This window comes from Chelonia mydas, chromosome 4 (genome assembly GCF_015237465.2).
Source record: "Chelonia mydas isolate rCheMyd1 chromosome 4, rCheMyd1.pri.v2, whole genome shotgun sequence".
NCBI classification, from domain to species: Eukaryota; Metazoa; Chordata; order Testudines; family Cheloniidae; genus Chelonia; species Chelonia mydas.
Window position 1 is genome coordinate 53048605 of NC_057852.1, and position 27709 is coordinate 53076313.

General features: G+C 41.1%; 1 protein-coding gene across 2 annotated transcripts in view; it reads right to left on the minus strand.

Moving 5' to 3' along the window:
- The window catches only part of RNF150 (ring finger protein 150), a 190124-nt gene that overhangs the window by 33880 nt on the left and 128535 nt on the right, over positions 1 to 27709 (minus strand). For both annotated transcript variants that reach the window (XM_043545734.1, XM_007067777.4), the window contains exons 3-6: positions 22276 to 22347; positions 21428 to 21510; positions 12594 to 12690; positions 3130 to 3340 (exon numbers count right to left, since the gene is read on the minus strand). In XM_043545734.1, coding sequence (XP_043401669.1) covers positions 3130 to 3340; positions 12594 to 12690; positions 21428 to 21510; positions 22276 to 22347 — 463 coding nt within the window. The remainder of the gene's footprint in view (positions 1 to 3129; positions 3341 to 12593; positions 12691 to 21427; positions 21511 to 22275; positions 22348 to 27709) is intronic.

The following is a 27709-nucleotide window of genomic DNA, read 5'->3' on the forward strand; positions in this document are numbered from 1 at the left end:
TATTAACACCACCTAACAAACATTTCCTTGAAGACGGGGGCCCCACAGTGCTGGGTGTTGTAATGAGATTGGTTGAGTGCAGCTCCTGGTCCTTTACTTAGTGCTCTGAGCTACCATGCAAAAAATCTGATCTTGGTTTTTAATAAGGGGTGGCAAAGGTGGATTCTACAATGAGTTCCATCTAGCTCTTCATGGCCAGGAAAGTTACTAAGGGCCTTGAGGAAGAAATTCTCTATTCAGAAGAAGAGGGAAATGTCCTCTGAGCACATTCACAAAAATAAAGTAACAGCACTGGCAAAACTGCATGGATGAAATCTTGGCCCCAGTGAAGTCAATGGAAGTTTTGCCATTAAAGTCAATGGATACAGGATTTCATCCCATGTATGCAGCAGTATGAAAATGTCCTTCCGCCAGGCCCACTTTGGGAGGGTCCCTGCCTCTGGATCCTGTCAGGAAACAAATAAACCCCCAAACAGTAACAGAAAGAAAAATCAACAGCACTGTGGGATAAGCACAGCAATCCACAAAAACTACAACAGTGGCAGCAAGTGCAGGGTTTGGATGCAGTGTACTCTGTAAACACTGCATGGCTTCAGCTCACACAGGTTCAATCATAAGAAGAAACCACGCAAATCTCCAGTGCAGACTCAGCCTAGGAGCACTCTTCTGTCATTAACGGTGCATAAGCGGGGAGGGGCAAAAATCAAATATCTCCGCAAAGATTCCTGGCAGCATTTGTAAAATCACAGACAAATCAAGTTCATGCTGGAGTGGGATGGGGGGACGTTGGGGGAAGCTCTGTGGTTCTAGGTCTTTGACCACACTGGAACTATTCAATACAATTAGTGAATACAATTCTGACATAATTCTTGTTGTTTAAAGCCATGTCTATAATACAGCTATAACCAAGTCAGTTACACCAGGGTTGCCCTCTCACCCCCTTATAACTTGGTTTAAGTTGTAGTGTGTATTGGCTGTAACTGTGCTCCCCTAACTGGGTTAAAACTGTGTACAGTTTGAGAACTCGAGGGCTTAATTTCAGAGGGGCGGAACACTTACAACTCCGATTGACTTCAGTGGGAACTGCGAGTGCTCATCACCTCTGAAACTCAGGCCCCTAACTCCCAGCAGAACACGAAGGGGTTAGTTTACTGCCAACCCCTTGCAAAATGAACATGGTCCAGTTGCTGAATACTATTGTGAATCAGACCATATGGATGCGTTATTGAAATGATGTACGTTTGCGCACCCGACCATGCCAAAAAATTTTCAAGCATTGAATGTAATCCTGAAAAGAACAAAGTATAATAATCATCTATACCTAATAAATAATATTGCAGCCCAACTATTATTAACTGAAAAACCAAGCACCAAATCAGAATACCACAGATGAGATTGTGTGCGAAGCGTAGTACATAAACATACAGCCCGGGGCATTGAAGCTGGCTAAGGTGGCTTTAAGTTTCCAGTATGCCTTCCTGATTCTGGTTGTTCTGAGGGTTGATGCAACCACTCAATGCACTTAGGAGCTCCTTAAGTTACCACCTCCAGTCCTTAGCTGGCAATAGGCTGCAGCACCATCTGCAATCTCCACAGTGCTATGGGCAGTTATCCTATCAATGCAGGTGCTTATGAAGGGGAGATTTCCCCCTGCCCAGTTCAGGACTTATTCTGGTTCCTTTCAAAAGCCGCAGCAGCACTTCCTTCCAGTGCCTTGCAACCAGCCCCGGGCTCTGGACCAGGAGGGAGAATCTCTCCCCTTAGCTTTGTTTTCTGGCTTTGCCATTTTCAGTAGGATTCTCTGATAGGGATACATTACCTCTGCTGCTATTTGAATGATGGAAAGCAACATCAATAGATTCATGCTGTATAGTTATCCTGTGCTGATTTTTTCATTAATAAGGGTTAAGGAACTGACTCCCTAATATGAGAACCACAGAATCTAGATTTGGGAGTTTTGGTGGATAATCAGCTGAACATGAAGTCCCAGTGTGATGTTATGGCCAAAAGAGCTAATGTGATCCTTGGATGTATAGACAGGGGTACCTTGAGTAGAGTAGAGAGGTTATTTTACCTCTGTTCTTGGCACAAGTGTGACTGTTGCTGCACAATTCAAGAAGGGTATTGAAAAATTGAAGAGGATTCAGAGAAGAGCCATGAGAATGATTAAAGGATTAGAAAACATGCCTAATAGTGACAGACACATGGAGCACAATCTATTTAGCTAAACAAAGAGAAGGTTAAATGGCGACTTAATTGCAGTCTACATGCACCTACATGAGAAGTAAATATTCAAAAATGGGTTCTCCAATCTAACAGAGAAAAGTATAATAGATTTCAAAGGCTGGAAGTTGAAGCTAGACAAAATCAGAATGGAAATAAGGCGTAGATTTTATAACAATGAGGTAATTAACCATTGGAACAATTTACCAAGGGTTATGGTGAATTCTCCATCTCTGGCAATTTTAATATCAAGATTGGATGTTTTTCTAAAAAATATGCTCTAGCAATTATTTTGGGGAAGTTCTCTGTACTGTTTTATACAGGAGGTCAGACTAGATGATCACAATGCTCTCTTTTGGCCTTGGAATCTGTGAATCTATTTTATGTTACTGAAGCAAGAGTGAAACTCTGCATGTATAACAAGAAATAGTACATCGAAGCAAGGCAGACCAGGGGATAAGGAGTAGCCAAACTCGGCAGACAAGGGCATCCAGCAAATGAATTTAACAAAGGGGCTGGGTTATAGGTGTAGATTATCAAGGAAGGCCTTGGTAAAAGGATTCAGTCAAACAACATTAAAGATGTCTATAAGTTTAGTCTACTTTGTGTTAACAGAGAAGGCCTATTTCTACTTAGTCTAGAGTATTCTTCCATACATTTCACTTTGCTATTCTATCAGATTCAATCCATTTATTTGCACATTGGGTTCAGAGTATGTGTGATACAGTAATACTCCATGATAATTCAAAGGTGCCATTTTAAGCCAAGTTATTTATCCTCTAGATTTCAGTGAAATTTAAAGTAGTGAAAATAATATTCCAAGCCCCACGCATCTATACATTTCTTTGTGATTCAGGTTTCTGCATACTATTGTCAGGGCAAACTCTGCCAGAAGGAGAAACTTACTACTTGTTGTGAAGTTACCCTCCCCAACCTGGGGAAGAGGATCTGCATCCTGGATGACTTGTAGTACTCCCACAGTCCGGACAGGAGGATCCAGAGCTACAGAGCTTTCATTCACAGTTATATCACTAGCTCCTGTAATCTGATTAGTTGGTGGTCCTCCTATGGAAGCTTCAAAATCTGGAGGTATATCATCTATGCAATCCGCATTTGGCTAATGGAAACAAAAAGAAAAGTCTTTGAGCTTTTATTCTACAGAGAAAATATTAAGGACTACAGTTAAGAAAGAAGCCCAGTATTCCATCTTCTGACAGTGGCCAATGCCAGGTACCCCAGAGGGAATGAACAGAACAGGTAATCATCAAGTGATCCACCCCCTGTTGCCCATTCCCAGCTTCTGGCAAACAGAGGTTAGGAACACCATCCCTGTCCATCCTGGCTAATAGCCATAGATGGACCTATCCTCCATGAATTTATCTAGTTCTTTGTTGAAACCTGTTATAGTGTTGGCCTTCACAACATCCTCTCGCAAGGAGTTCACAGGTTGACAGTGCATTGTGTGAAAAAAATACTTCCTTTTGTTTGTTTTAAATCTGTTGCCTATTAATTTCATTGGGTGAGCCCTAGTTCTTGTGTTATGAGAAGGAGTAAATAACTCCACGAGTCATGATTTTATAAACCTCTATCTTCTCCCCCCTTAGTTGTCTCTTTTCCAAGGTGAAAAGTCCCAGTCTTATTAACCTCTCCTCAGATGGCAGCCGTTACGTACCCCTAATAATTTTTGTTGCCCTTTTCTGAACCTTTTCCAATTCCCATATATATTTTTTGAGATGGGGCAACCACATCTGCACCAGTATTCAAGATGTGGGCATACCATGGATTTATATAGAGGCAATATGGTATTTTCTGTCTTATTATCTATCCCTTTCTTAATGATTCCCAACATTCTGTTCACTTTTTTGACTGCCATTGCACACTGAGTGGATGTTTTCATTCTCTGAAAACAATGACTCCAAGATCTCTTTCTTGAGTGGTAACAGCTAATATAGACCCCATCATTTTATACGTATAGTTGGGATTATGTTTTCCAATGTCCAGTACTTTGCATTTATCAACATTTAATTTCATCTGCCGTTTTTTTGTCCAGTCACCCAGTTTTGAGAGATCTTTTGGAGTTCTTCAGTCTCCCTGGGACTTAACTATCTTGAGTAGTTTTGTATCATCTGCAAATTTGCCACCTCACTATTTGCCCTTTCAGATCGTTTATGAATATGTTGAATAGGACTGGCCCAGTACCCCTGGGGGACACCACTATTTACTTCTCTCCATTCTGAAAATGGACCATTTATTCCTACCCTTTGTTTCCTATCTTTTAACCAGTCTTAAAGGAAATAACTGCTCTAGATTTTCTTCCTGAATTTATACATAAGTGGTTGTAGTTAAATAAACATTAATTTAGATTTTTTTCCTCTCGCCCATTCCTTTTAGGGCCCTATCCTGCAATCACTTACTATTATGTCTTGTGCTTATTACTGTTGCCTCAGTGATTTAAATGGGACTCTGATAAATATTGCAATTTTGGGCCCTTAAATGGTAATATCCAATAAATACATAGTTTATTTGCTTTCTACATACCTGGATCCTCTTAATACTATTTGTAGGAAGACTATCTTGCAGTATGCAGAGGAAATGTTTAGTATGAAAAAGTCCTGCCCAGAATATTGATGTTTGCTTCCTCACAGGAAAAAAAAAAGTTTGGGGGAGTGTGTCACGGAGTAAATGAGCACATATATTGATATAATCTGCCTGAGGTAGGCACACTGCTGAGTCAGATTATGAACATAAACACAGGCACTAATGCAAGGGATTTTGTACCTTTTAAGTCACTGCTTTCTTGAAATATACATACTATAGAGCTGATATCAGAGACTTAAGTGAAGGCGAGGAACTGATAAGAACTGCATGTGTGCACATTTGTCCGAGGGGTGGAAAAGGGGTGTATATAGCTATTGCTAAGAGAAGGAAAAATGTTTTCAATATTAAAAGACTTACATTTTGCCTATACTGTACTTCATTTCTTATAGCTGAAAATAATGAGAAAGAATAAAGAATTCATTGTAATGGGAATTTCAGGAGTCTTCCCTGTATTGTGGTCCCAAAGAAACCAAGTGAATTAAAAAACAAAAACAAAATAACTGTTTAGCTCAGAATTAAAACTCATGCCTATAAATGCACATATCCCAGTAAATTCAGGGCTAATGGAAAAGTGATTCAGATGCATTTAAAGCAGATGGTTACAGAGCTTGTGTGTTTTGGTGCCAAGACCTCTGTTAATATCCTCTAGACAGCAACTCACTGATCAAGCTGAGATGACCAATTGCAGTAGAATTTACTGATCTTTCAAGCATTTCTGTATTGGTTTATTTCCTGACTGTCAGACTGATGATTTCTGGAGAGTTCCCCTCTGAACACTAATGGCAAATTGTGTAAGTCAATTCCGTTTGCCGTACATGAGCATGCAGACTCCCCTAAGTCTTTCAGCAAAGGTGTCAGGTCTGCTCTCTCCATAGCAGGGAGAGGTTGAGCTTGCATACCCACTTCAGATATAACGCCTTAAGGTTATGCCATAAAATAATAAAAACAAGGAAAATTCAAAGATTAGGGTACTGTGTGCAATGCGTTCAACAGCACCTGTAAGCATAAAGGGGCATATTCAGATAGAACTGCAGTTACACAAATATCCTGTTAGCCTAAAAAAGTTAGCAGACACTACAGGGTAGATTTTCAAATGTATTTAGGTGCCTAATCTGTTTAGGCACTTTTGAAAATTCCACTTGCTGAGCATCTGCATCTATAGTCGCCTAAATACTTTTGAAAATCTGATTCAGAGGCCCTGATCTAGCAAAGCATTTAAACATTGTTAATGTCAAGCATCTGAGTAGTCCCACTGAAGAAAATGAGACAGCTTATGTTTTTTAAGCTAAACCTGTGCCCAAGTGCTTTACTTGATCAGTCCTTTAGCCTATTTCACCCTTTCCTGTGAATTTCCTGACTGTTGTTTCATGCCAGGATAATGGACTTAAAAAAAAACTGCAGCCTTTTCCCTGTCAGTTCTCTGAGTTTATTAAGTCCCATGATAAAAAGTCTAAGGGGAAAATATTCATGAAAGCTGGCAGTTTCTCAAAACGACACTATTAAAAGCACAGCAGCAAGCTATCCCGATGCAAAAGAAAGTAAGAGTAGCAGTAAGAAGCCAACATGGCTCAATCAGGAGCTCTTTCATGGTCTGAAATAAATCAAAAAAGGAACCTACAAAAAGTGGAAACATGGATAAATTGCTAAGGATGAATAGCAAAGAACAGCATAAGCACATAGGGACAAAATCAGAAAGGCTGAGGCACAAAATGTATTACTCCTAATAAGGGATATAAAATGCAATAAGAAGAACTTCAATAAATACATTAGGAGAAAGAAAAAGATGCAGTGTATAGGTCCACTACTTAGTGAGAAGGAGAGCTAATAACAGATGACATCAAGCAGGCTGTAGTGTTTAATGCCTATTTTGCTTCAGTCTTCACTAAAAAGATTAATTGTGACCAGATGCTTTACACAATTAATATTAACAATGGGAAGAGAACACAAGCCAGAATAGAGAAAAAGCAGGCTAATGAATATTTAGATAAGTTAGATATATTCAAGCCAGCAGGCCCTGATGAAATTCACTCTTAAGGTACTTAAAAGAACTACCTGCAGCAATCTCAGAACCATTAGCAATTATTTTTGAGAACTCATGGAGGATGGGTGAGGTCCTAGAGCAGGGGAGGGCAAACTTTTTGTCCCGAGGGCCACATCAGGGTGCGAAACTGTATTGAGGGCTGGGTAGGGAAGGCTTTGCCACCCAAGCAGCCTGGCCCCTGCCCCCTATTCACCCCCTCCCACTTCCCGCCCCGTGACTGTCCCCCTCAGAATCCCCAACCCATCCAACCCCCCTTACTCCTTGTCTCCTGACTGCCCCCTCCTGGAAAGATACTAGAACAAGTTATTAAACAATCAATTTGTATTGCCCAATTAGTGGATAATAGAGTAATAGATAATAGCCAACATGGATTTGTCAAGAACAAGGGGGAAACAGTAGAAGTGATACATCATGATTTTAGTAAGGCTTTTGACAAAGTCCCATGTTACATTCTCATAAGCAAACCAGGGAAATGTGGTCTAGATGAAGTTTTTATAAGGTGGGTGCATATCTGGCTGAAAGATCATACTCAAAGAGTAGTTATCAATAGTTTGCTATCAAACTAGGAAGATGTATCTAGTGTGGTCCCACAGGATCTGCCCTGGATCCATTTTCATCAATGATTTTGATAATGGAGTGGAGACTAGGCTTATAAAATCTGTAGATGACGCTAAGGTGGGAGGGTTTGCAAGCTCTTTGGAGGGTAGGATTATAATTTAAAATGACTGTGACAAATTGGAGAATTGGTCTGATATCAACAAGATGAAATTCAATAAAGACAAATGTAAAGTTCTGCACTTAGAAGGAAAAGTCAAATGTACAAATACAAAATGGGGAATAACTGCGAGGCTGTAGTACTGCTGAGTAGGATCTGGAGGCTATAGTGGATCACAAATTGAACATGAACCAACAATGTGAAACCGTTGCCAAATAAATAAATAAACAAACAAACAAACAAGAGCACTAATATTCTAAGGCATATTAACAGGTTTCATATATAAAACATCGGAGGTAATTGTTCCACTCGGCACTAGTGAGGCCTCAGCTGGAGTATTGTATCCAGTTTGGGGCACCATGTTTTAGGAAAAAAGTGGACAAACTGGAGACAGTCCAGAGGAGACTACAACAATGGACACCTAACCTATGAGGAAAGGTTAAAAAACGGGGCATTTTAGTCTTGAGAAGAGACAACTTAGAGGGTTCTGACAGTCTTCAAATATGTTAAAGGCTGTTATAATGAAGATGGTGATCAATTGCTCTCCATATCCACTGAAGATAGGACAAGAAGGAATCGGTTTAATCTGCAGCAAGAGAGATTTAGGTTGGATATTAGCAAAAGCTTGCTAAATATAAGGATAATTAAGGATTGGATTAAGCTTCGAAGGGAGGTTGTGGAATCCGTGTCACTGGAGGCTTTTAAAAACAGGTTAGACAAACACTGCCAGGCATCGTCTAAGCATACTTGGTCCTGCTTCAGTGGAGGGGGCTGGACTAGATCACTTCTCGAGGTTCTTTCCAGCCTTACATTTTTATGATTCTATGTTACAAACTTAGCATTACTTTAAAATGGTTCATAATAAAAGAATATATTCATTAAAACAATCTTCATATGATTTTCTGTTCACAGACTAAAGTATAGAATGTAGTCAGACAACAAAAAACCTAAACCACAGTTTAGGGGCTTTCGCGTTGGGGAAGAGACTAAATAACAGTTGGCGTGAAGACAAAGTGCATCTGCAAGCATACAAAATTCTAAGCAACTTTGAGCAAAGAACAGGCTTTATCCTGCAAAGACATGAGTCCCACTGAACTGGGAGTATTCATGTGTGTAAAGCTATGCATTATGTTTACTTGCAGGACCAGGGACAAAAATTGCTGGGCACAAACATCCACATTTTTTCCCATTAGATTTCTTTTCAAACAGTTGTTGGAAGCCTTTGAAAGTTCATTTTAAAATCAAATTTGGTTTTGAGGATTATACAATTTAAACAAACAGTCTAAATATATATATACACACACACGTGCATATATATGTGTACATATATATTTTAGCACTATAACTAAGCAAATGTATAAATGTTTTTCCCCCCAGTTATCCATTTGCTCTTCTCTCCCCTTGTGTTCGCAGTTTTTGCTAGAAAGAGCTTTTATGACCAATTTTTAAATCCTTAAAAATAGGAAAGAATGGAAAGCCTGACAAATACTAACTAAAGCGGCACAAATGTCATGGTTCAATTTAATTGATCCCATTTTACATGCAGGTTTAATATAATTTTACTTGGAAAAAAACTAAACAGTAGACTTTAATCCTAATGCTATCAAATATTGCTTTTTTAAAATTACTATTTATACCTTTGACTGTCAGAGTGACACAGATATATTTTGATACATTTTGTTAGTTACATTAGTTTCTCTAGTTCTCTGTACGTATGTGCTTTTAGGGCCTGATTTTAAAAATGGGAGTCTTTCCACTGACTTGAATGGCCTTTGCATCAGGTTCTCAATAAAAGGCTCCAACTCAACCAATCTAGTAAAAAAAGTGCAGTTGTTTGCCTGCTCAGATCATGTTTCTGGGGAAGGAGTCAGAACTGAAGGGAGATTATTTTACTTGATATGATCATCCCCAACAATGATGTAGCTCTTTGAAATTGAAAGAAAAAAAAAGTTTCCCCTTTAGACAACAAGACCAGAAGAAGCTCAGCTTTGTGAGCTGAATTCACCATTAGCATGCCAGCGAAAGGACTGAGGCCAGACATTTGCTTCTGTAAATGGTAGCAGAATTCATTAAGGGTGGAATGCCTCCAGGGGACCAGGCTGCCTCAGCAGAAAGGAGATACATCTTAATGGGAGCTTCTGGGCACTCACCAGTTTTGAAAATCAGGCTAGTTATTTACATGTCTAAATAGGCTTTAGTTTTAGGCAGCCATTTAAAAAAAATCTTGGCTATGAAGTAAACTCTGTGATGAAACTGGCATGCAGTGACTTAAAAATATAGATCTAGTTTTTTTTAGAACAATATCAGTTAGAAACTATTATACATTCCCCTTAAAATGGAAATGTAATGCCGCATTCATACTCACACAAACCAATTTTCAAATGTACACCACTAAGGTAAGCATACAGCTGGCATGAAGACATTCTATTATAAATGGAGCCAGTAGCACTGCCTATAAGCCAAGGTTTCCCGACACTTTCCATTATAAGACTGTTTTCAGTCGTTTATAACTTTGCCAAACTGCAACCATTTGGGCTCAAGTTTTCCAAGACAGGTGTTTGCCTCAGATTTTTTTTTTTTAAGGGTAGTGGGGGTAGTTTTGGTTACAACAGTTCAGCAAGAATTGAGAATGAGGTTAGGGAGGGAAAATATGTTTTGCCCATGTTAACCAAATTTGTACAACTGTTTAATTGAAGAAAAGGAGTACTTGTGGCACCTTAGAGACTAACCAATTTATTTGAGCATAAGCTTTCGTGAGCTACAGCTCACTTCATCGGATGCATCTCTAAGGTGCCACAAGTACTCCTTTTCTTCTTGCGAATACAGACTAACACGGCTGTTACTCTGAAACCTGTTTAATTGAGAAGCTGTAGTGGCTTCATGCTTTGGAACAGGACTTGAACTTGGGAAGGAGGGTGACCTTTTTGTCACAGATGTGCTTTTTCTGGTCCCTATGAAATTCCACTCAAATTTGGCCAAGTTTGAGCCTCTGAAAATATCAGTTCACACATGCTCAGTAGAGACCTGTTAAAAGTTTGGCAGCTACATTCTCTGAAGATTCCATCAGTACCAAGCGTGATCCAGCTCAGCGGACGCAGGAGCTGAGCAGCACTTTCCTGCAATTGTTCTCCCTGGCAGCCAAGGACTGCTGCGGCATAGGAAGCCATAACTGAGAGGAGGAAGACTGTCTCTCCTGTGCTCTTTTTATGCTCCTCCTGCTGGGGCCCAGGCAGCAAGGAGGAATCAGCCTGACTTGAATGCAGAGGGGTGAAGAGCAGAGGGAGGGGAGGAGAAGCTGGGGAGGGGTGATAGGATTATGGGGAACAGGGACAGGAATTTAAGGGGAAAGAGGATAAAGGGGCTGGATCTTGGGGGGGCAGGGAGTTAGGAGTAAGGGAGCAAAGGGGACAGAGACAGGCTAAGGGCAAAAGAGCACACTCCCCTCCAGAACCTGGAACTGAATGCAGGAGTTCTGAGTGGTTTCTTTTCTGTCAGCAATAGCTGTGAAACCCATTGGCAAAGTGTGCGTCTCATCCCCCACTACTGGCTGGTCTGCATGCTGCATAACAGCCTACTATTGCTGCAAGTTACTTAGAGATCTGTGGTAAGGGTGGATCTTAAGGTCCTAACCCTGCTGATGACCCATGTGGAAGTCAGTGGAAAAAATAGTATGTGATGATGGAATTAAACAGTAATGCATACTAGGGAGCTGAATGAAGGTTGAACATGCACCTTAACACTGGCATTTCCTAATTTCTGAGTGTTTGACTTTGCAACTTTAACAATCTTTCATTGTAGTTTTTTCCGTATGTAACACACACACACACACACACACACACACACAATCAAGAAGCCCTAATTATAATGTATCATTAGAATTATATTATTTGCCTCCTTTTGGCTTTATAATTGTACTAAGTTAATGGACACACCTGCATGATTATTTTATTATTGCGCTATTTCCTAGAATAATAATTTCAGCACTTGTATCAGACTCTTTTTTCATTTCAGTAATCTGTTTGGATTATATGTCCCCATGTCATTTCACTGCTGCTCTTGGGGGTAACTACATTAGCTGTCCTCATTTGTTCATCTGTTGGCCTTTGTCTCATTTCTCTTGTGTAGTGCTCAGATATGTAATGCTGGCATGCTGCTGCCTCAGCCTGGGGACAGTGTATTTACAGCAGCTGTTGGCATACCAACCACCACTGGTTCAGTGTTCAACTTGACAGTCAGGAGATACTTTTTCACATAGCATAAACCCTGATTAATTTCTTGGTGGAGAAGACACTGAACTGTGAGATACCTGTACATTTAGGGAAATTAATTGCTGGCAGAACATGTACTAAGAATATTTGACAATAGAATCCAAAGAGTTAATTGGCAAGTTTTGGCAGGTTTCTAAACAGATCTGAATTTACCAAGTGACTAACAATCTAACATTTTCTTATACTGTAATTACATGAATCTCATATGTTTAATCATTTGGGGGAAATGTTATGTTTCATAACTAGAATTCTGAGCGCAAGGCCTGCTGATATGCAAGGATGCCTTAAGAGAGGAAACGGAACCAGACAGAAAAGGCAATGACTTTTGCGATCAGAATCAGAGGCAAACTGCCTTAGAACGATACATTGGGAGAGTTTTTATTTGTACACCCTTTGCTTTGAGACAACAAGGAGGAATGTAGTTAAAAAAATCCAGCCCTGATGTAAAAGAGTAAATAGAAAAGGTTTGTATGTGAATGTACAACCCTGCCACAATTACTTAAAACAATCCAACCCCTCAACAAACCAACCAAGCAATACAGACACAAATGCACACCCTCCCAGCCAAAGGGCATGGGGGGAGAGGGGAGAAGAGAAAAATAGATGTCTGCTTGTGTTTCTGTTAATAAATCAGTGTACCATGGTGATGAATGTGGTATGAGAACCTAAATAACACACAGATGGGCAGGTATACAGGATGGAGGTGTTCTCACTCTATTTAGACTAGCCTGTTGCATGACATGCTTACCGGAATCCCTAGAGCTTTTAGAATGTTCATTTTACACATAGGGCAGGTGCGATGATCTAGCAGCCACGGGTCTACGCAAGATTTGTGAAAAAGATGCCTGCAATAAAAAGCAAGATATTTTAATTCAAATCCATCCGAGTGTAGCTTAGAGCTGTTCAGTCATCACCAAGAGTTGCTTCTGAATGTAGTATAATAGGGAGTTTTGAAAGTGTAGTTTTTTGGTATATGATAAGGATTATAAAAGTGCATAGACAGGAGTATAAAATCACTGTACTAAATCTTATTCAGATTAGCACATCGATCCCTGCCTGTTAGAGTTCACTGACAAGGTGCAGAAAGTTAGATGTACAAAATTAGACACCAACAATCAGAGAGCCAAATGTACGTGTAGCAGCAAAGCCAACTTTCTTAAAATGCTATAGACTGCCAGCTGTAACACAGATAAATGAAACTCAGCTTTTGGTAAAGGTCAGATCATGTATATATCTACTGTTGGTTCCATAACACAAAACTGACCCCACCACAGTGACCCAGAACTTTAAATAGCTGTAACATGAAGCCATTTTGCATCTGTTATTATTTTGCAGGATCATGACAGTGTGTAGGCAGAAACCCCACTGCCTTTTTTTTTTTTTTTTTTTTTTTTGAGAGTGTGTGTGGCCTTTTGGGTGAGGCTCCTCCCCTCCCACCTCTTTTCCTGCCCCTCAAAAGCCACCCATGAGAATAAGCATTTCTAGACAAACATTTCTCCCTCTGGAGCCGGTTGATACTATCCCTTCAGCCAATGTGAAGTGATCATTAGCAAGACAGTGAAGCCATTCTGCCTACATATTTATCCAGTTATGGGAAATACAGTTTCTTAGCCACAAGTGTCAGTTGTCTAAAGTTGCTTGAACAAACTGGAGGTTGCATACTCAAACATGTAATTTATGCACCTCATTCATTCTTGAGAAGATGTTCTGTTATGTTGCATTTGACAGGATAAGCACCTCAGCAGATTCAGAGTACAGAGAAAAGTCCTGCAGTTCTGCAGGGTGAAGAATTTAAGAAATGCTGGGAGAAGAAATTAAGAGAATTTCTCAGGGGGCTCAGATACGAGACAGGGAAGTTGTTTGCTGTCTTTGTGCCTCAGCTGGAGCATCCCTACAGAAAACAGCTCCCAATTTCTTTTAATCACTATAGTATATAGAGAATTATAGCCAGATTTTTTTAGTTATTTGTGAGTACTTCAACTGAGGAGAGGGGATATACCAGGTGCATAGATTGCTGTGAGGAAGAACATTCTGGAAGCCTGACTGCAGCTGAATGGAGTATTGTTGGCACAGTGAGTTGGTCTCCAGTGAGACACTGGAGCAGAGATTTCCTCTCCTGTATCCCACGGATTTTTGTGAAAGCTTGTGGTTTTTCATTATTCATCTGTGGATTTTTATTAGAATAATTGTTGGTTTGTTTCCTGTTAACAAACAGTCAATTTTGCAACATCTTGGACTTTTAATTCATTTAGTCAAGTGTAAGATTCATTGACTTATCTCACACATATGTTTGCTGTCTCCTTGAACATGCCCTGTGGCTCTATCTGCTCTGTAACATTTTGTACCTACACCTTTGGTTCAGCTACACTGTTTCTGAAAAACATGTACAAAGTTTTCTCATGTAACCATAGCCTCAACACCTAAATCTTTGTGTAGCAGTCTGAAAATACACTCACCCACCTAAAAGTCTGATTTACATATAGAAGACTTAAGCAAAAATCAGGAGGAGGACGCTTTTATTCTGAAATAAGAGTGTCTATACTCAGATTTGCATCAAAATAACAAAAGCTGTGAATTAAACATATTTCGGTTATTTCAATGCAAATTTATGTGTAGAGCAGTCCTAAATACCTTTTCTCTAGCAATTAACAGATGTGCAACATTGTGCATGTCAAATTTCAGCTCAACGTTGACAGCTGAGGTATTATAAAAAAGCCCTGCCAACTGGAGTGTTGATAAGTCTTTTTACTCTATGCAGGTCTATATTTCCCTGTGCATGCACTAGCCCTTCCCCATTTGCAGTTCCTCTATATGAATGCATACAAAGCCACCAACTAACAGCGGTAGGGCAGGTTTGCAAACTGTCTTAATGCTAGGTATTGAGCTAGTAGATCAATAGTATAAATTCTCTCTTCACAGCAGGTATTATCTCTGTGAGAAATGGAGAATCACCTTGCATACCCAATAGTCATGTTTAAATTAAGAACACTGCATGCAAAGTAATATTTTTGCTTTGCTATTCCATCCCAATATTTAAAAAACAGCATCCCACACATAAAGATGTATCCATCCTTCCAGTTAGCTGGAAGAGACAGAGGTACATTCTCATCAGTGTTAATTTTTAACATCTGTTCCGTTGAACTGTCTTTCTAAGTGGCATCATCCCATTCACGAGCTGGATTTAACACTAAACAGTATGAAAAATACAAATCTAAAAATGCATGAAATTTCATCAGACCCTATTACTCACTCCACTTGGCTCCCTTTCCTACTACTTCAACAGGAAATTGATCGCTTGGGAATAAGAGTTACAAGGAAATTACAGTATTCCATTTTAAACTGACACTGACTTCGCACAGCTGTGGCACAGAAAATCTGTTCTTGGAATCTGAAACTAGTCTAATTATATCACTTGGCTGTAATACCGAAGTTTGTCAGACCTCATCCGATACTGTATGTCAACATGATTAATGTAAATGAAGCATCATGATACTTAAAGTTAAAACCACCACTTTACTAAGGTTACAAAGGTTCACAACTCCACTTCCAAAACAACATTCACCATGTTGGGTAGAGAACGCAATGCATCAAATTTCCACCTCTGCACTATATTAACCTCCTTCCTTCCCCTTCTCCCAAGAGATATGTATTCAGCATATAATCGCCAGACAAACATTTTGAGTAAGCAAGCGATATAAAAATTACATATAATCCCCAAGTAGCTACTTTGTGAAACAATGAATAAGAAATGTTTTACATTTAAAATGTGTAAATAAAATATCTTGAATGTGTTGATTTATGCAGAATACTGAACTGAAAGTCAATGTCTTACTTTTCAGCTATTTGAAGGAGCAATTTCAAATATTCTTATAGTGTTGATTTTTTTTTAATAGTGTGCCCATGTTCATAGGCTAGTATATGTTTAACTGCCAACGTTTAATCTTGATTTGGGCCAAAATAATCAGTGCAAGCTTTCAAAAAGCTCAGATATTCGCTATGCTCTTAAAAAATGGACAAAAAAAATCTGTTTCTGATCAAGAATATATAACCTGAGTGATGTGTAAAATCAGATCAAGTCATTCAGGCACAGATGAGAAAGGCCCCCTTTGTGTTCAAGTTCAAGCTTTGCAAGCCTTAATCAGGCTGCAGATCACATTGCAACATTTCATAATGTTTGTTAGTCAGATAGTGTGTGGAATTTTCATGCTTTACAGACATTTACCTCAAGTTTGGCTGTTCCTAAAAATTAATTGGTTTGAAAGAAAATTATTCTAAAAGGAATGCTATCAATGTTGAGAGATTTAAATCCATAACCATGACAGGTTAAGTCTCCTTGCACTTTAAAATACTATATTACAAGTGTACTATGGTTCCAATTTTAATTTTTGACTTGGTATGTATTAGTTAGATTGAAGGATCCTTTTTTAAAAAATAGAAAACCACAGAAGAATGAATGCCAAAATTAGATAACCTAAGGACTGAAATTACCTGTTTGTGGGTATGCACATATTTTGATGGAGCATGTGATAAATCTATTTTTGCCAATTTGGATTTGAAGGTCTGTTTTATTCGCTGTTATTTATATAGCACCACAACATGCATGGTGCTTTATAAGAATTAACCAGGAATCCCTATTCTGAAGCATTTACAATCTAAGTCAAGACAAGAACAGGAGGACAAGATGACAAAGAGCGTGGCAGGAGAACAACAACAGGATCATGCAGTTACTTGGGAAAAAGATGTAGATGTCTTTAGGATTAAAAAAAAATCATCTACACTTCAGTTTATATACCTCCATGGGGAATTGAGGTTTTAAAAGGGATTCAAAGGAGGAAAAAATGAAGGCACTGAGGGGGAGTTCAGAAGCATGGGGGCAGTGAGAAGGAAGGCACACAGATGGTCTTAGAAGAAGGATATGAAGACTTAAGTGTGAAGAGAAGTTTGAGCTAAGAGAAGAGGACAGGTGAGGGCAAAGGAGACGAGCAGACAGAGAGGTAGATTGTAGATGGCCTCAGTATAAGAACACACTGCTTGAATTTGATGATAGAGGCAATAAGAAGCTAGTGAGTAGATTTTAAGAGGGGGTCAACAGAGTTACAGCACTTAGCAAGGTGCTTTTTTCTTTTTTGAAGAAGTCTAGATAGGAGGAGAAGGAAGGCAGACTTGCAGGAGGCAGTCAAAGGCAAAGAAGAGTTGTTGAGAGTTGTAGTAATGACACTCAGAGGGGAGGAGTACAGTTGCTTTTCAAGGAAGACTGCTATACTGAATAAAGAGGATGGACCTGTAGTGCAGTAAATCTGAATGGTCTCTGGATTGTTTTTCCTCCAGAGCCATTCATCAGCCCTGGAGTCAGTACAGAAAAACTGAATGCAGGAAAGAAGCCAAACATCAAAAAGGATGGGCACAGAGAAGTGATGGAGATGATGGTTTCCTCATGGGAGGCTAACACAAGGAAAGGAAGGAGGGGTTGGAGAGCATCAGTGAAGTCAGAGTTGTTAATAGACTAGAGATTATGGAAGGAATGCGATATTGGGAGGGGTACCAGAACACATACAGACAAGGTTGAGAGAATGACCCTGATAATGAGTCTGGAAGGTGACACAGAACAGGAGGATGAATGGAGAAGTTAGTAAGAGGAAGACAAAGCTAGCAACATCAGCAGTCTAGGAGGAGAAAACAAGACAGATGAGGGGTTGTAGAGTAAGGATTTGAAGATGGAGATTTGAAGTTGAAAGTGGGAGGAGGACAGGTGAAAACACTCTGGGAACACTGGAACATGGTTACATTCAATCTTGTGTCAATGCCCTAGAAACTAATTGTAATTATATTTGCTATTGTCAACTTTTAAACCTGGATATAAAACTAAGACTTATTTCCGTCAAGAGAAAAATCAGCACAACATGCAGCATCAAAAGGCACATAAGAACGGCCATACTGGGTCAGACCAAAGGTCCATCCAGCCCAGTATCCTGTCTACCAACAGTGGCCAATGCCAGGTGCCCCAGAGGGAGTGAACCTAACAGGTAATGATCAAGTGATCTCTCTCCTGCCATCCATCTCCACCCTCTGACAAACAGAGGCTAGGGACCATTCCTTACCCATCCTGGCTAATAGCCATTAATGGACTTAGCCTCTATGAATTTATCCAGTTCTCTTTTAAACCCTGTTATAGTCCTAGCCTTCACAACCTCCTCAGACAAGGAGTTCCACAGGTTGACTGTGCGCTGAGTGAAGAACTTCCTTTTGTTTGTTTTAAACCTGCTACCCATTAGTTTCATTTGGTGTCCCCTAGTTCTTATATTATGGGAACAAGCAAATAACTTTTCCTTATTCACTTTCTCCACACCACTCAAGATTTTATATCCCTCTATCATATCCCCCCCTTAGTCTCCTATTTTCCAAGTCTCTTTAATCTCTACTTTATACTTCACACACTACTTTATACCTCAACCTGATCATTTAAATTCTGAGCTTTTCAGAATGAAATTTAAAAACATAGGAGGACGGGAAAAAAAAGTATATGTGAAATTGATCTCCCCTCCAAAATAGCTAGTGGTATCCCTTCATTGACTCTCTGCCACACTTAAAGAGAATGCTCTGAGGGAATGACACAGTGAAAGGACCCGAAGAGCTAATAAGAAGCTGTTTATGTGGCTTTGAAATTCATCCACTACTGAAATACTGACTAGTGGATTTTCACTACAAATTTTTGTATAGACGAGGACAACAGAAAGTCTCACGATAGCTACTAGCTGCATCTGGAAACTTCCTGGTTTAGGGCTGGCTGTGGGAGAGCTGCTGATACACTTGCTTATTTAGATTTGTTCAATACATACATTATAATGTCTATCCAGGGCTCTAAGCATCTTTCACATACATTAAAAATGAAATCATATTAGTTCAAACAAAAATAAACTCAACAGCATCCTCTAAACCAGGAAGGAAAACAAAAAAATGACCCTAATCCCAAATACTAGGCCTTGGCACACAGCCCAGAACTTGATGCAAATTCTCTCCCCAAAAGCCTGGGAAAAGAGATGGACTTTGCAGTGTGCCTAAAAGTCAGATTTAGGTAATTTTGGATCTATGGTGAAGTCCCATGAAGAACATCCTGCCAGCAGCTCCTTCTTTTTTCAACTAAGGAGGCTATTGACTGGGTGCCTCCACTGATCAAAGCTGTGGCAATATGATGTAGAGAGGGAGAGGCAGTTTCTCAGATATGCTGACCCTAAGGCATACATGGCTTTACAGGTCAAAAGAAACATCTTAAACTTCACCTGCATACCAAAAGGCAACCAGTTCAGATCACCCAGCACTGGTGTCATGATGATACTGGCTTTTCGACAATTGAGAAACTGGAAGTTTCAGTAAGGTTTGGTGGGAAGCCAATGTCTTCCCTGAACTGCAGGCTGCTATGCCAATGCCCTGCGTATACAAGGTATATACAGTGGGCATACACTGGGGATGACAAAGAACGAAATATGTATTTGCAGGTCTGTGTTTTCCTTTTGCTAATCACCAGTGCAAAGAGTGCTTTTCCATCTTGAGACTATACGATTTCCCTATTGACTTGAAACTGATTTATCATCAATATTCTTTATTTCCTCTCAGCTGCCCAGTGCATCCTATCTTGTTGGTGTTTCTTTATAGATTTTAGACTCTCATTAGCGGGAACTATCTTTATTTTTGTTTCTTGTATAGCATTTGGCAAACTGTTGGCATTTCACCAACAATAACAGTAATAATAATTAACACCAACACCTATGGTGGTGTACAAAAGCTTACAAATCTGTAAAATGATACCTTTCCTAACTTGTACAGTAGGGAAGATAGTTTCAATAAAGTAGCTACTTGGGAGGGAACCCCTCATCTCTCATAGTTCAACAGTGCCAAAGTTCAAAATGACAGGTTTCAGAGTAGCAGCCGTGTTAGTCTGTATTCGCAAAAAGAAAAGGAATACTTGTGGCACCTTAGAGATCAACAAATTTATTTGAGCATAAGCTTTCGTGAGCTACAGCTCACTTCATCGGATGCATGTGCACTTTACAAGACAGATCTGCTGCTAACCTTTAGCAGGAGCCATTTCCAAGTAACCTTTTAAGTCAACCAAGAGCTAAACATCACCTGCTAACTATGTGTTTCTGATTCAGTAGGCCTTATTTAATACTACGCACTCTCATTTAACCTCGTGAACAACATTAAGGATAACTCTCTGCTGGGTCATTTGTGAGAATGATACAAGTGAAAGATGGGGTTTAGATGTATGTGTTCCATATAATTTCCTCAAAGAAATACCTGTACCTTAAGCACAAAATTTCCAAACTTTGTCTAGGGCCCCACAGGAACATACTAGGAATTAAGCCCACTTCTAAACTGTATATATGTCCCATTTTCTAAACTCTTAGCTGAGGAAGCATTGTGCTTGTGTCTGACAAGAGTACATGTGCTGTGTGTCAGAGTTGGGGGTTCTAGAGCTGGCCCAATTTATGGCAGTAAGCATATACATCAAATGACTCTCTAGAATGATCACAGATAGTAAGCACTTAACATTTAAAATATCTACCATGGAAGCCTATTATTTATAACATAGCCAAAAAGGAACAAATATTTCAGTTCTTCATGTCAAGCAGAAGATGGGCTCCATAGAAAATGACACTTTACATGTACATGCTTTTGGTATTCCTGTTTCCAAGGAAAGCAAGTTGAGAAATGGAGTATCTAGCTGTCTTTGATGGAAGCCATCCCAGATATGATTTGTGTAAGGTTTCCTTCCAACTTTATTTACACAGCAATTAAAAAGAAATTAAAGTGAAGTTAAAGCTCATGAAAGGTGCTGAATTTCAGATAGCTGTTCTGTGGACAACTAACAGTATAGGAAATGGCAATGCAAGTGTCCCTACACTATCCTGCCAATGAACTGTAACCTTGATCTAGAATCAATATTTCTATTCCTCATACTGCTTTAAATCAGAAGTAACTCCTCTAAAAATCAATGGAGTTAAACTGGTGGAAGAGATAGCAGGATCAGTCCCCCGCCCCACACTTTTTCCCCCTTTTTACTGAAGACTTTGTAATATTTCCAAATTCCACAGACTTAGCAACTGGGCTCTTACAAAAAGTATTACCCTCCAACACTCTGCCTCTCTGCCCAAACCTTCTGAACACTAGGCTACCTTAACACATAGCCTAAATCTCACAACCATTCTCATTACTAGAAAATATCGTCAGCCAAACTGCTCTTTCCCAGTCAGGCCAATATTAATGGTTAACCAAAAAGCCTGACCAAATAAGATCCCCATATACCATGCCAAGCATGAACATAGTTAGACTCAAGCTCTGATGCTAAATGGCTCGTCACTCACTGCAGTTATTATTTTAACTTCAAACACATCAGAGTAACATGTCAAATCTTTATGGAATAGTTTTTGAGTACAGAAAAAAAAAACCCCAAAACTTGAAGTTCTCAGATAATCTCATTTCAGGAATTTGACAATTCCAATTTTGCAGTTTTACACTAAAGGACAGAGACTTTAAAAACCAAGAACACATTAGTAAATGCCTCCATACATTGTATTAACTTACCTGCATGGTAAGATCCTGACAACATCATTTGGCTTGTAACCTTCAATACAAACTGCACAGTTATCAAAATCTGGCTCAGTTTCCTACAGTAAAGAGAACATTACATTAGATTTTTTTTTTTTTTTGGGTTAATCACCTCAAACAAGAACCTAAGTAGCAGAGCAAAGTTCAAATGGTTATTGATGTGTTTAAGCATGACAATGTATCTTAAGGAAAGTGTGAGAGGCATTCATTAGGGATCCAGTCCTGCAAGGGTCTGTGCACATGTGGCGTAGAGCTACACTTGGAACTGGGGTTGTGAATCCCAGCTCACAGAGACATACTTTAGCACACTAGCTCAAAACAGAATGTAGCAGCAGCAGTACAAGTGGCGGGAAGGGCTAGCTGCCTCAAATACATGCCTAGGGTCTCTGATGGGCGTGTATTCGGGTCAGCTAGCCTGTCCCACTGCTGCAGCTACATTAGTGCTCTAGCTTGACGAGAGCTAGTACAAGTATGTCTCTTTGAACTGGGAATTACTCTATGTACAGTAGTACTCCCACTACTGTCAGTGAGAGTTTTACCTGAATGAGGGCTGCAGAATTTGGCCACTAAATTTGGTTTGCAAACTGTAACAGTAGCTACTTTAATAGTCAGACTAAAATAACTTTACTGTATCTTTATTTAAAATTTCCCTTCCCTTCCCTCCCTGTTCCATTCCATCCTTAAGTTGCTTACCAGCGCCTTGCCCCTGGCTGTGGGATATTTACTAGTATAAAAAGCAACTGCCACTCCTCTCCTATTTCCCTCTCCTTGGCAGTCTGAGAGGATCCTCGCTGCACAGTTCTAGTTTGAAAGGAAAAAATTACCTTGTCACCTTTCCTGATTGTTCTGACCTGCAGCTTGCTGATTGCTTTCTTTGCAGCATCTCCAAGACGGCGCTGAAAATGCAAAAATTGTCCGTTAGTAAAGAATATATCTTTAGGCAGAAGCCATCACCTTATTTTTCTATAGCTGGTTAATAATCTGAAGCAGTTTTACATGAAACAGTAAGGTTCTGGGTAAATGTAAACTGACAGGGCCAGGCAGGTTGCTGTGGGAAATAGCGTGACATCCCTTTTAAAAACAAAAATGCTGCATGGATTAAAGGCTCCTCAGTTATCTAAATTTCATTATGCAAAGCAGCTATAATGCTAATCCAGTGAAGAATTGACACTGGCCTATGACAACACTAAACTATTGCATTATGGGCATTACATGAAAGTAGAAACAGATATGTATTAAGTAACGATTCACTATTTTGGGAGCCTATTTTTTTACATTAGTCCCATTGACTTCAGTGAAGTTGCAGGCAGGCACAGCAGTCTGCCCGTATGCTCTCAATTGTAGGATTAGTGTCCAAGCTTTGCAGTTATATGTCATGAACAGCAGACGAGTCCTACAGTCATGGCTTGGCCATCTACTTTCATTTGCGTTTTTCTTGTTCCTTGTCACCTTTCCCTCCACATTACATACTGAATTTCTTTCCAGGTGAAATTTCATAGTGTTTTTCTATTTTTTCATAACACAGCATCATCTTCTGATACCTAGTGCCCATTTCTGATCTCACTTACACTTGTTTTACGATAGTTTATTGATTTCAATTACGTTTATTGATCTCATTCCTGATTTACACCAGCATAAATGAATTCAGCCTCTGTACATGCACGCGACAGCTACTTCCAGAAACAGCGCAGTTTAGGGATGGGGATTTAAGAACGGTGATGACTGTGAGGACATCGCATTTTTAAGGTCAAATGTTGTGTGTGACAGAGTTCAGAGACATGCCAGTTTGGAAGCAAACTCCAGCTGGAGTTGGTTAGAAAATGAACCCCAAAATGACGTGAGGTTGTATGTAGCTTGTAAATAGGGACCCACTCATGAAGCAAACTCGATCAACATGTTTCCTCTTTTCCCTTGTTGTTATTCTGATCTATGGCACATTTTTCTCATAGCTTGCCTTGAACAAAAGAATCGAACAAGAGTTGTAAACGTTACTTGCAAACTATTTGTATCTTTAATATAAATCAAAGGCAGACAGCTAATGTAAACTAAAAAAAATGAGACATTATGTAGTGCTTCTGGAATTTTTTTTATTTATGTTAATGAAATGTCTTGTTTTTTTCGTATATTCTTCAAGAGAAGAGGACAAGATTAAAGACTGTTTTAAAACTTTGATCTGTTTGTTTTCATGTTTGCCTTTTCTTATCTAACAAATGCTGACATCGTTTTTGGCTTTCAATGAAAATGTGATCAGGTTTTTTTTGTTTTTTTAAGGAATCCTGTTTCATTGGTATATGCTGGAGAAAAAAACCATACTTTCGAAGAATGTTTGAAGTGAAATGCATGCTATCAGTAACCAAACACTGCCCCCAAAGATAAGAATGACTAACATTACAGTGTTTAAATGTTTGAAGTGGAGCTTCGGGATTTATGGTTATAAATCTCGTAATCTAATTAACACTAGGACATTCAATCCTGAGCTAGTCAGAGTTACCACTCCTTTGGTGTGGGCAGTGATGAGCTGCCAAAAACTTAACAACGGGTTCCGTCCTCACCCCACGAGGGGGTCGTTGCCCACCCCCGCTCCCCAGGACTCCTGCCCCATCCAACTCCCCCCACGTTCCTCGATGCCCCCCGCAGGACCCCTCCCCTATCCACCCTCTTCCCCTGTCCCCTGACTGCCCCCAGAACCGGGCAGGAGGGTCTCGTGGGCCATTGTAGTGGGTGCCCACCCCACCCCTAAGAGCCAGAGGCACCTGCCGGGGGGGCGAGGTGGGGAGTCCCGGCAGTGCTTAGCTGGGGCAGCTCCCAGGAAGCATCCGGCAGGTCCCTCTGGCTCCTAGGGGTGGGGGAGCGTAGCTGGGGGGGGAGTAGGGGAAGCGGCTGCTCCCCCCACTGACCACATCAAAAGTGGCGCCTTAGGCGCCGACTCCCTGGGTGCTCCAGGGCTGGAGCACCCACGGGGAAAATTTGGTGGGTGCAGAGCCCCCACCAGCAGCTCCCCGCCCCGCCCCCGGCCCCAGCTCACCTCACCTCCGCCTCCTCCCCTGAACGGCACCGTCCTGCTCTGCTTCTCCGTGCCCCCACCCCACCCCCCGGCTTCCCGCGAATCAGCTGTTCGGCGGGAAGCCGGGGAGGACTGAGAAGCAGGCCGTGGCCTCCCGCTCAGGCCGAGGGTGGCGGAGGTGAGCTGGGGTGAGGAGTGGTTCCCCTGCACCCCTCCCCCCGGGTTACCTGCTGCGGCGCGGGCGGACCTCCTTGCACCCTCCCCCCACCCCAGCTCACCTCTGCCTCCCTGGGTCTGAGCAGGAAGCCGCCGCTTGCTTCTCAGCCTGCCCTGGCTTTCCGTGCGAACAGCTGATTCGCGGGAAGCCTGGGGGGGTGAAGAAGCAGAGCGGGGCGGCGCGTTCAGCGGACGAGGCAGAGGCGGAGTGGAGGTGAGCTAGGGTCGGGGGTGGGGCGGGGAGCTGCCGGTGGGTGCTCTGCACCCACCAAATTTCCCCCTTGGGTGCTCCAGGGCTGGAGCACCCATGGAGTCAGTGCCTAAGGCGCCACTTTTGGCCAGTTAAATTGAGAAGCCCTTTTAGAACTGGCTGTCCCTCGCGGAATAACCAGTTCTAAAAGGGCTTCTAAATTTAACAACTGGTTCTAGCGAACCGGTGCAAACCAGCTCCAGCTTCACCACTGGGTGTGGGGGTCCCGCCAGTAAGGGAGGTCGATGGTGGTTAAACAGAAGGAGTGGCACTGTGGCAAAGAGCCTTCCTTGTGCCAGTCCTGGAGCGGGAGTGCTAGCTGATGGTCAGCGAGAGGGGTAAAGGGACACCTGTCCTCTCTCAAATTTATTTCCTCCCAGATTTCCTGTTTTCTCCATGTGTGTCTTTTAGGCTCTCTTTTAGCTTCTCAGGGCAGGGACTGTCTTGATCTCTGTGCCTTGCACAGCACTGAGCATATCATCAGTGCTGAACAAGTTATCTGTGAGTTCAAAGACCAGACTGGGGCGCATACTTTACCATACTTACCGTTTCCCAGACAAGCGAAGAGAAACGCCATCTGACATGGTGACAAAGTTCACAAAGCCCATTGTCTTGGGAGACTACCACAGCTGCAAAGAGGATACCTTTCATGCGATGACCCAAAGCTTTGTATTCAGGCTCTCTGCTGTAGGTCCCTCACAGGTAACATACAGACACACAGCATACTGGACTGGATCCTCATACTGAATGTGGACACAGGAAATAGAAATTCTCCTCATTTGTGAACAGAGCAGTCCCTACTGCAGGCAGAAGTCAGAACTCGCTCCAGCGTCTCCTTGCCTGATGATATCTCATCATGGTCCAGCCATTCCCCAAAATATCACGGAGCCCACAAAGTTTCAAAACTTACTTACAGCCAACTCCTCCCTAACAAGAAAGCAGGGAGAAGAGGAATGAGTAATGGACAACTCCTGCCATATATTGCTATCAGCCGTCTGGCACTGAAGCACCCTCTCCTATCCCAGGGTTCCCACATCACACAGAGCAAACTCCAGAGATGCTAGTGGAAAATGTAGTTTGACAGACTGACACAGGAATTTTTATTAACCTATGTCACTGCTGTGAAGGAGGCAAAGAGAGCTGCAGCAGAAGTAACTCTGCAGAATATTTCCAGAACACAGTTTTCTAATCCCAAATTGTTTCTGCTCAGCCCTACAACCTAATGTCTCTTGATGCAAACAATTCTCACTGCTTTTCATAGAGAAGATCTCTTGCATACAGGATGTCCATTCAGGACAACAAGCTGAGCAAAGAACCAAAAGCCACAATGACTTCCTTCTAAGAATTCAGTTCATTTGCACAAGCAGCAGCACGGAAGTACAAACAGGTATCAGGACAGCCACCTGGTTCCTGCCCTTCCTGGCTGATAAAGAGTAGAGCTTGGGCACTTTACCAGAAAGACTATCAAAACTATCTTTTACCCTAAACCATGCCACAGTCCAACCAGTACCAGGGACAACAGTTAAACCTGTTCTTTTCTTCTGGGGTAAGGATGACTTTACATTTTGGAAGCCTGAAATTTAAACTAGAGGCCCAAATTTTCAAACGGATTTATGAAAATGTGATTGCAAATGCGTCTGGCACACATAGTTGTATGCGCAAAAGCCCACAGTGGCAGACGTTTACACGCACACATGGATAACTGCCTGGCTAACTGCCAACCTGCATACACAGTTACCCATTGGTAAATGCACAAAATAGTAATGTGCACATATTTTGTGGGCACATGTAAGAAACTGTAAATTTCAACCAGAAAAGTAATTCACAACATGGAGGCCATGAGGGAAGAGCCCTCCATTTTTCTGACTGCTGATCATGAGGTGGACTTGTTGCTCTCCAGATGGATCACAGTCAGTTCCTTCTCAAATCTGAGCTCAATCCCATTAGGGCAGAGCTACTAACTACCCTGCATGTAGGAAAGGAGGTGGGCCTGGGAAAGAAGGTCACAATGAAAGGAAAGGGGAGACTTGAGAAGTAGACAGGAGGTGGAGCACATTTGTCAGGGAGTGAAGACCTAGTGCAATGGGAACAGGACTTAGTGCAGGTGGATCTGTGGGGAAGGTAAGGCACAGGAGGAGGGGACCAACTGGGATAGTGTGTTGGTGCAATCAAGCGAAGCAATTCAGAAACGCTCTCTTCCTACAACAATATCACAACCTTCAGGTTAATGTCACATCCATCAGCTTATGGTCTGTTGCTTCATCCCATTCCTTCTATGCAGTGCCTGAATTGCCAATTAAAAGTCTCCTTCTACAGAGAGGTGGTGTGAGCTGCTCTGGATAGCCTAGCTAGTGAGTTAGCAGCTAACCCTAGAAACAGCAAATATGAAAGATCTCAGCATGGATAGTTGGCCTCAGTAGGTCTAGGATCTTCTGTGACACAGAAAACGTTGATGGATATTAACCCTTCTTTCCCAAGCCCCTGGTTTAAATGCACTGGATTTTAAAGACTTCAAATCTGTTTAATCAAACCCTAGTTAAATGAATCTCAGTCACAGCTCTTGGCATTTTCAGAGATAGCCAGCCAGTCTGTAAAGCCAGCTTTTATTGTAACTCTGGAGAGGGGACTGGGAATACTGCCTTTTCTAAACTGGCCAACCGGTTGGCTCCCCCTTAATTTGAAACTCTATTTATCCAAAAGGTTATGGCTGTGACCCTAGCTCTTTGGATAAATGGGGCTGTACTTTATTGGACTAAATGAAATACAAACTGAAGACGCATACTTCTCA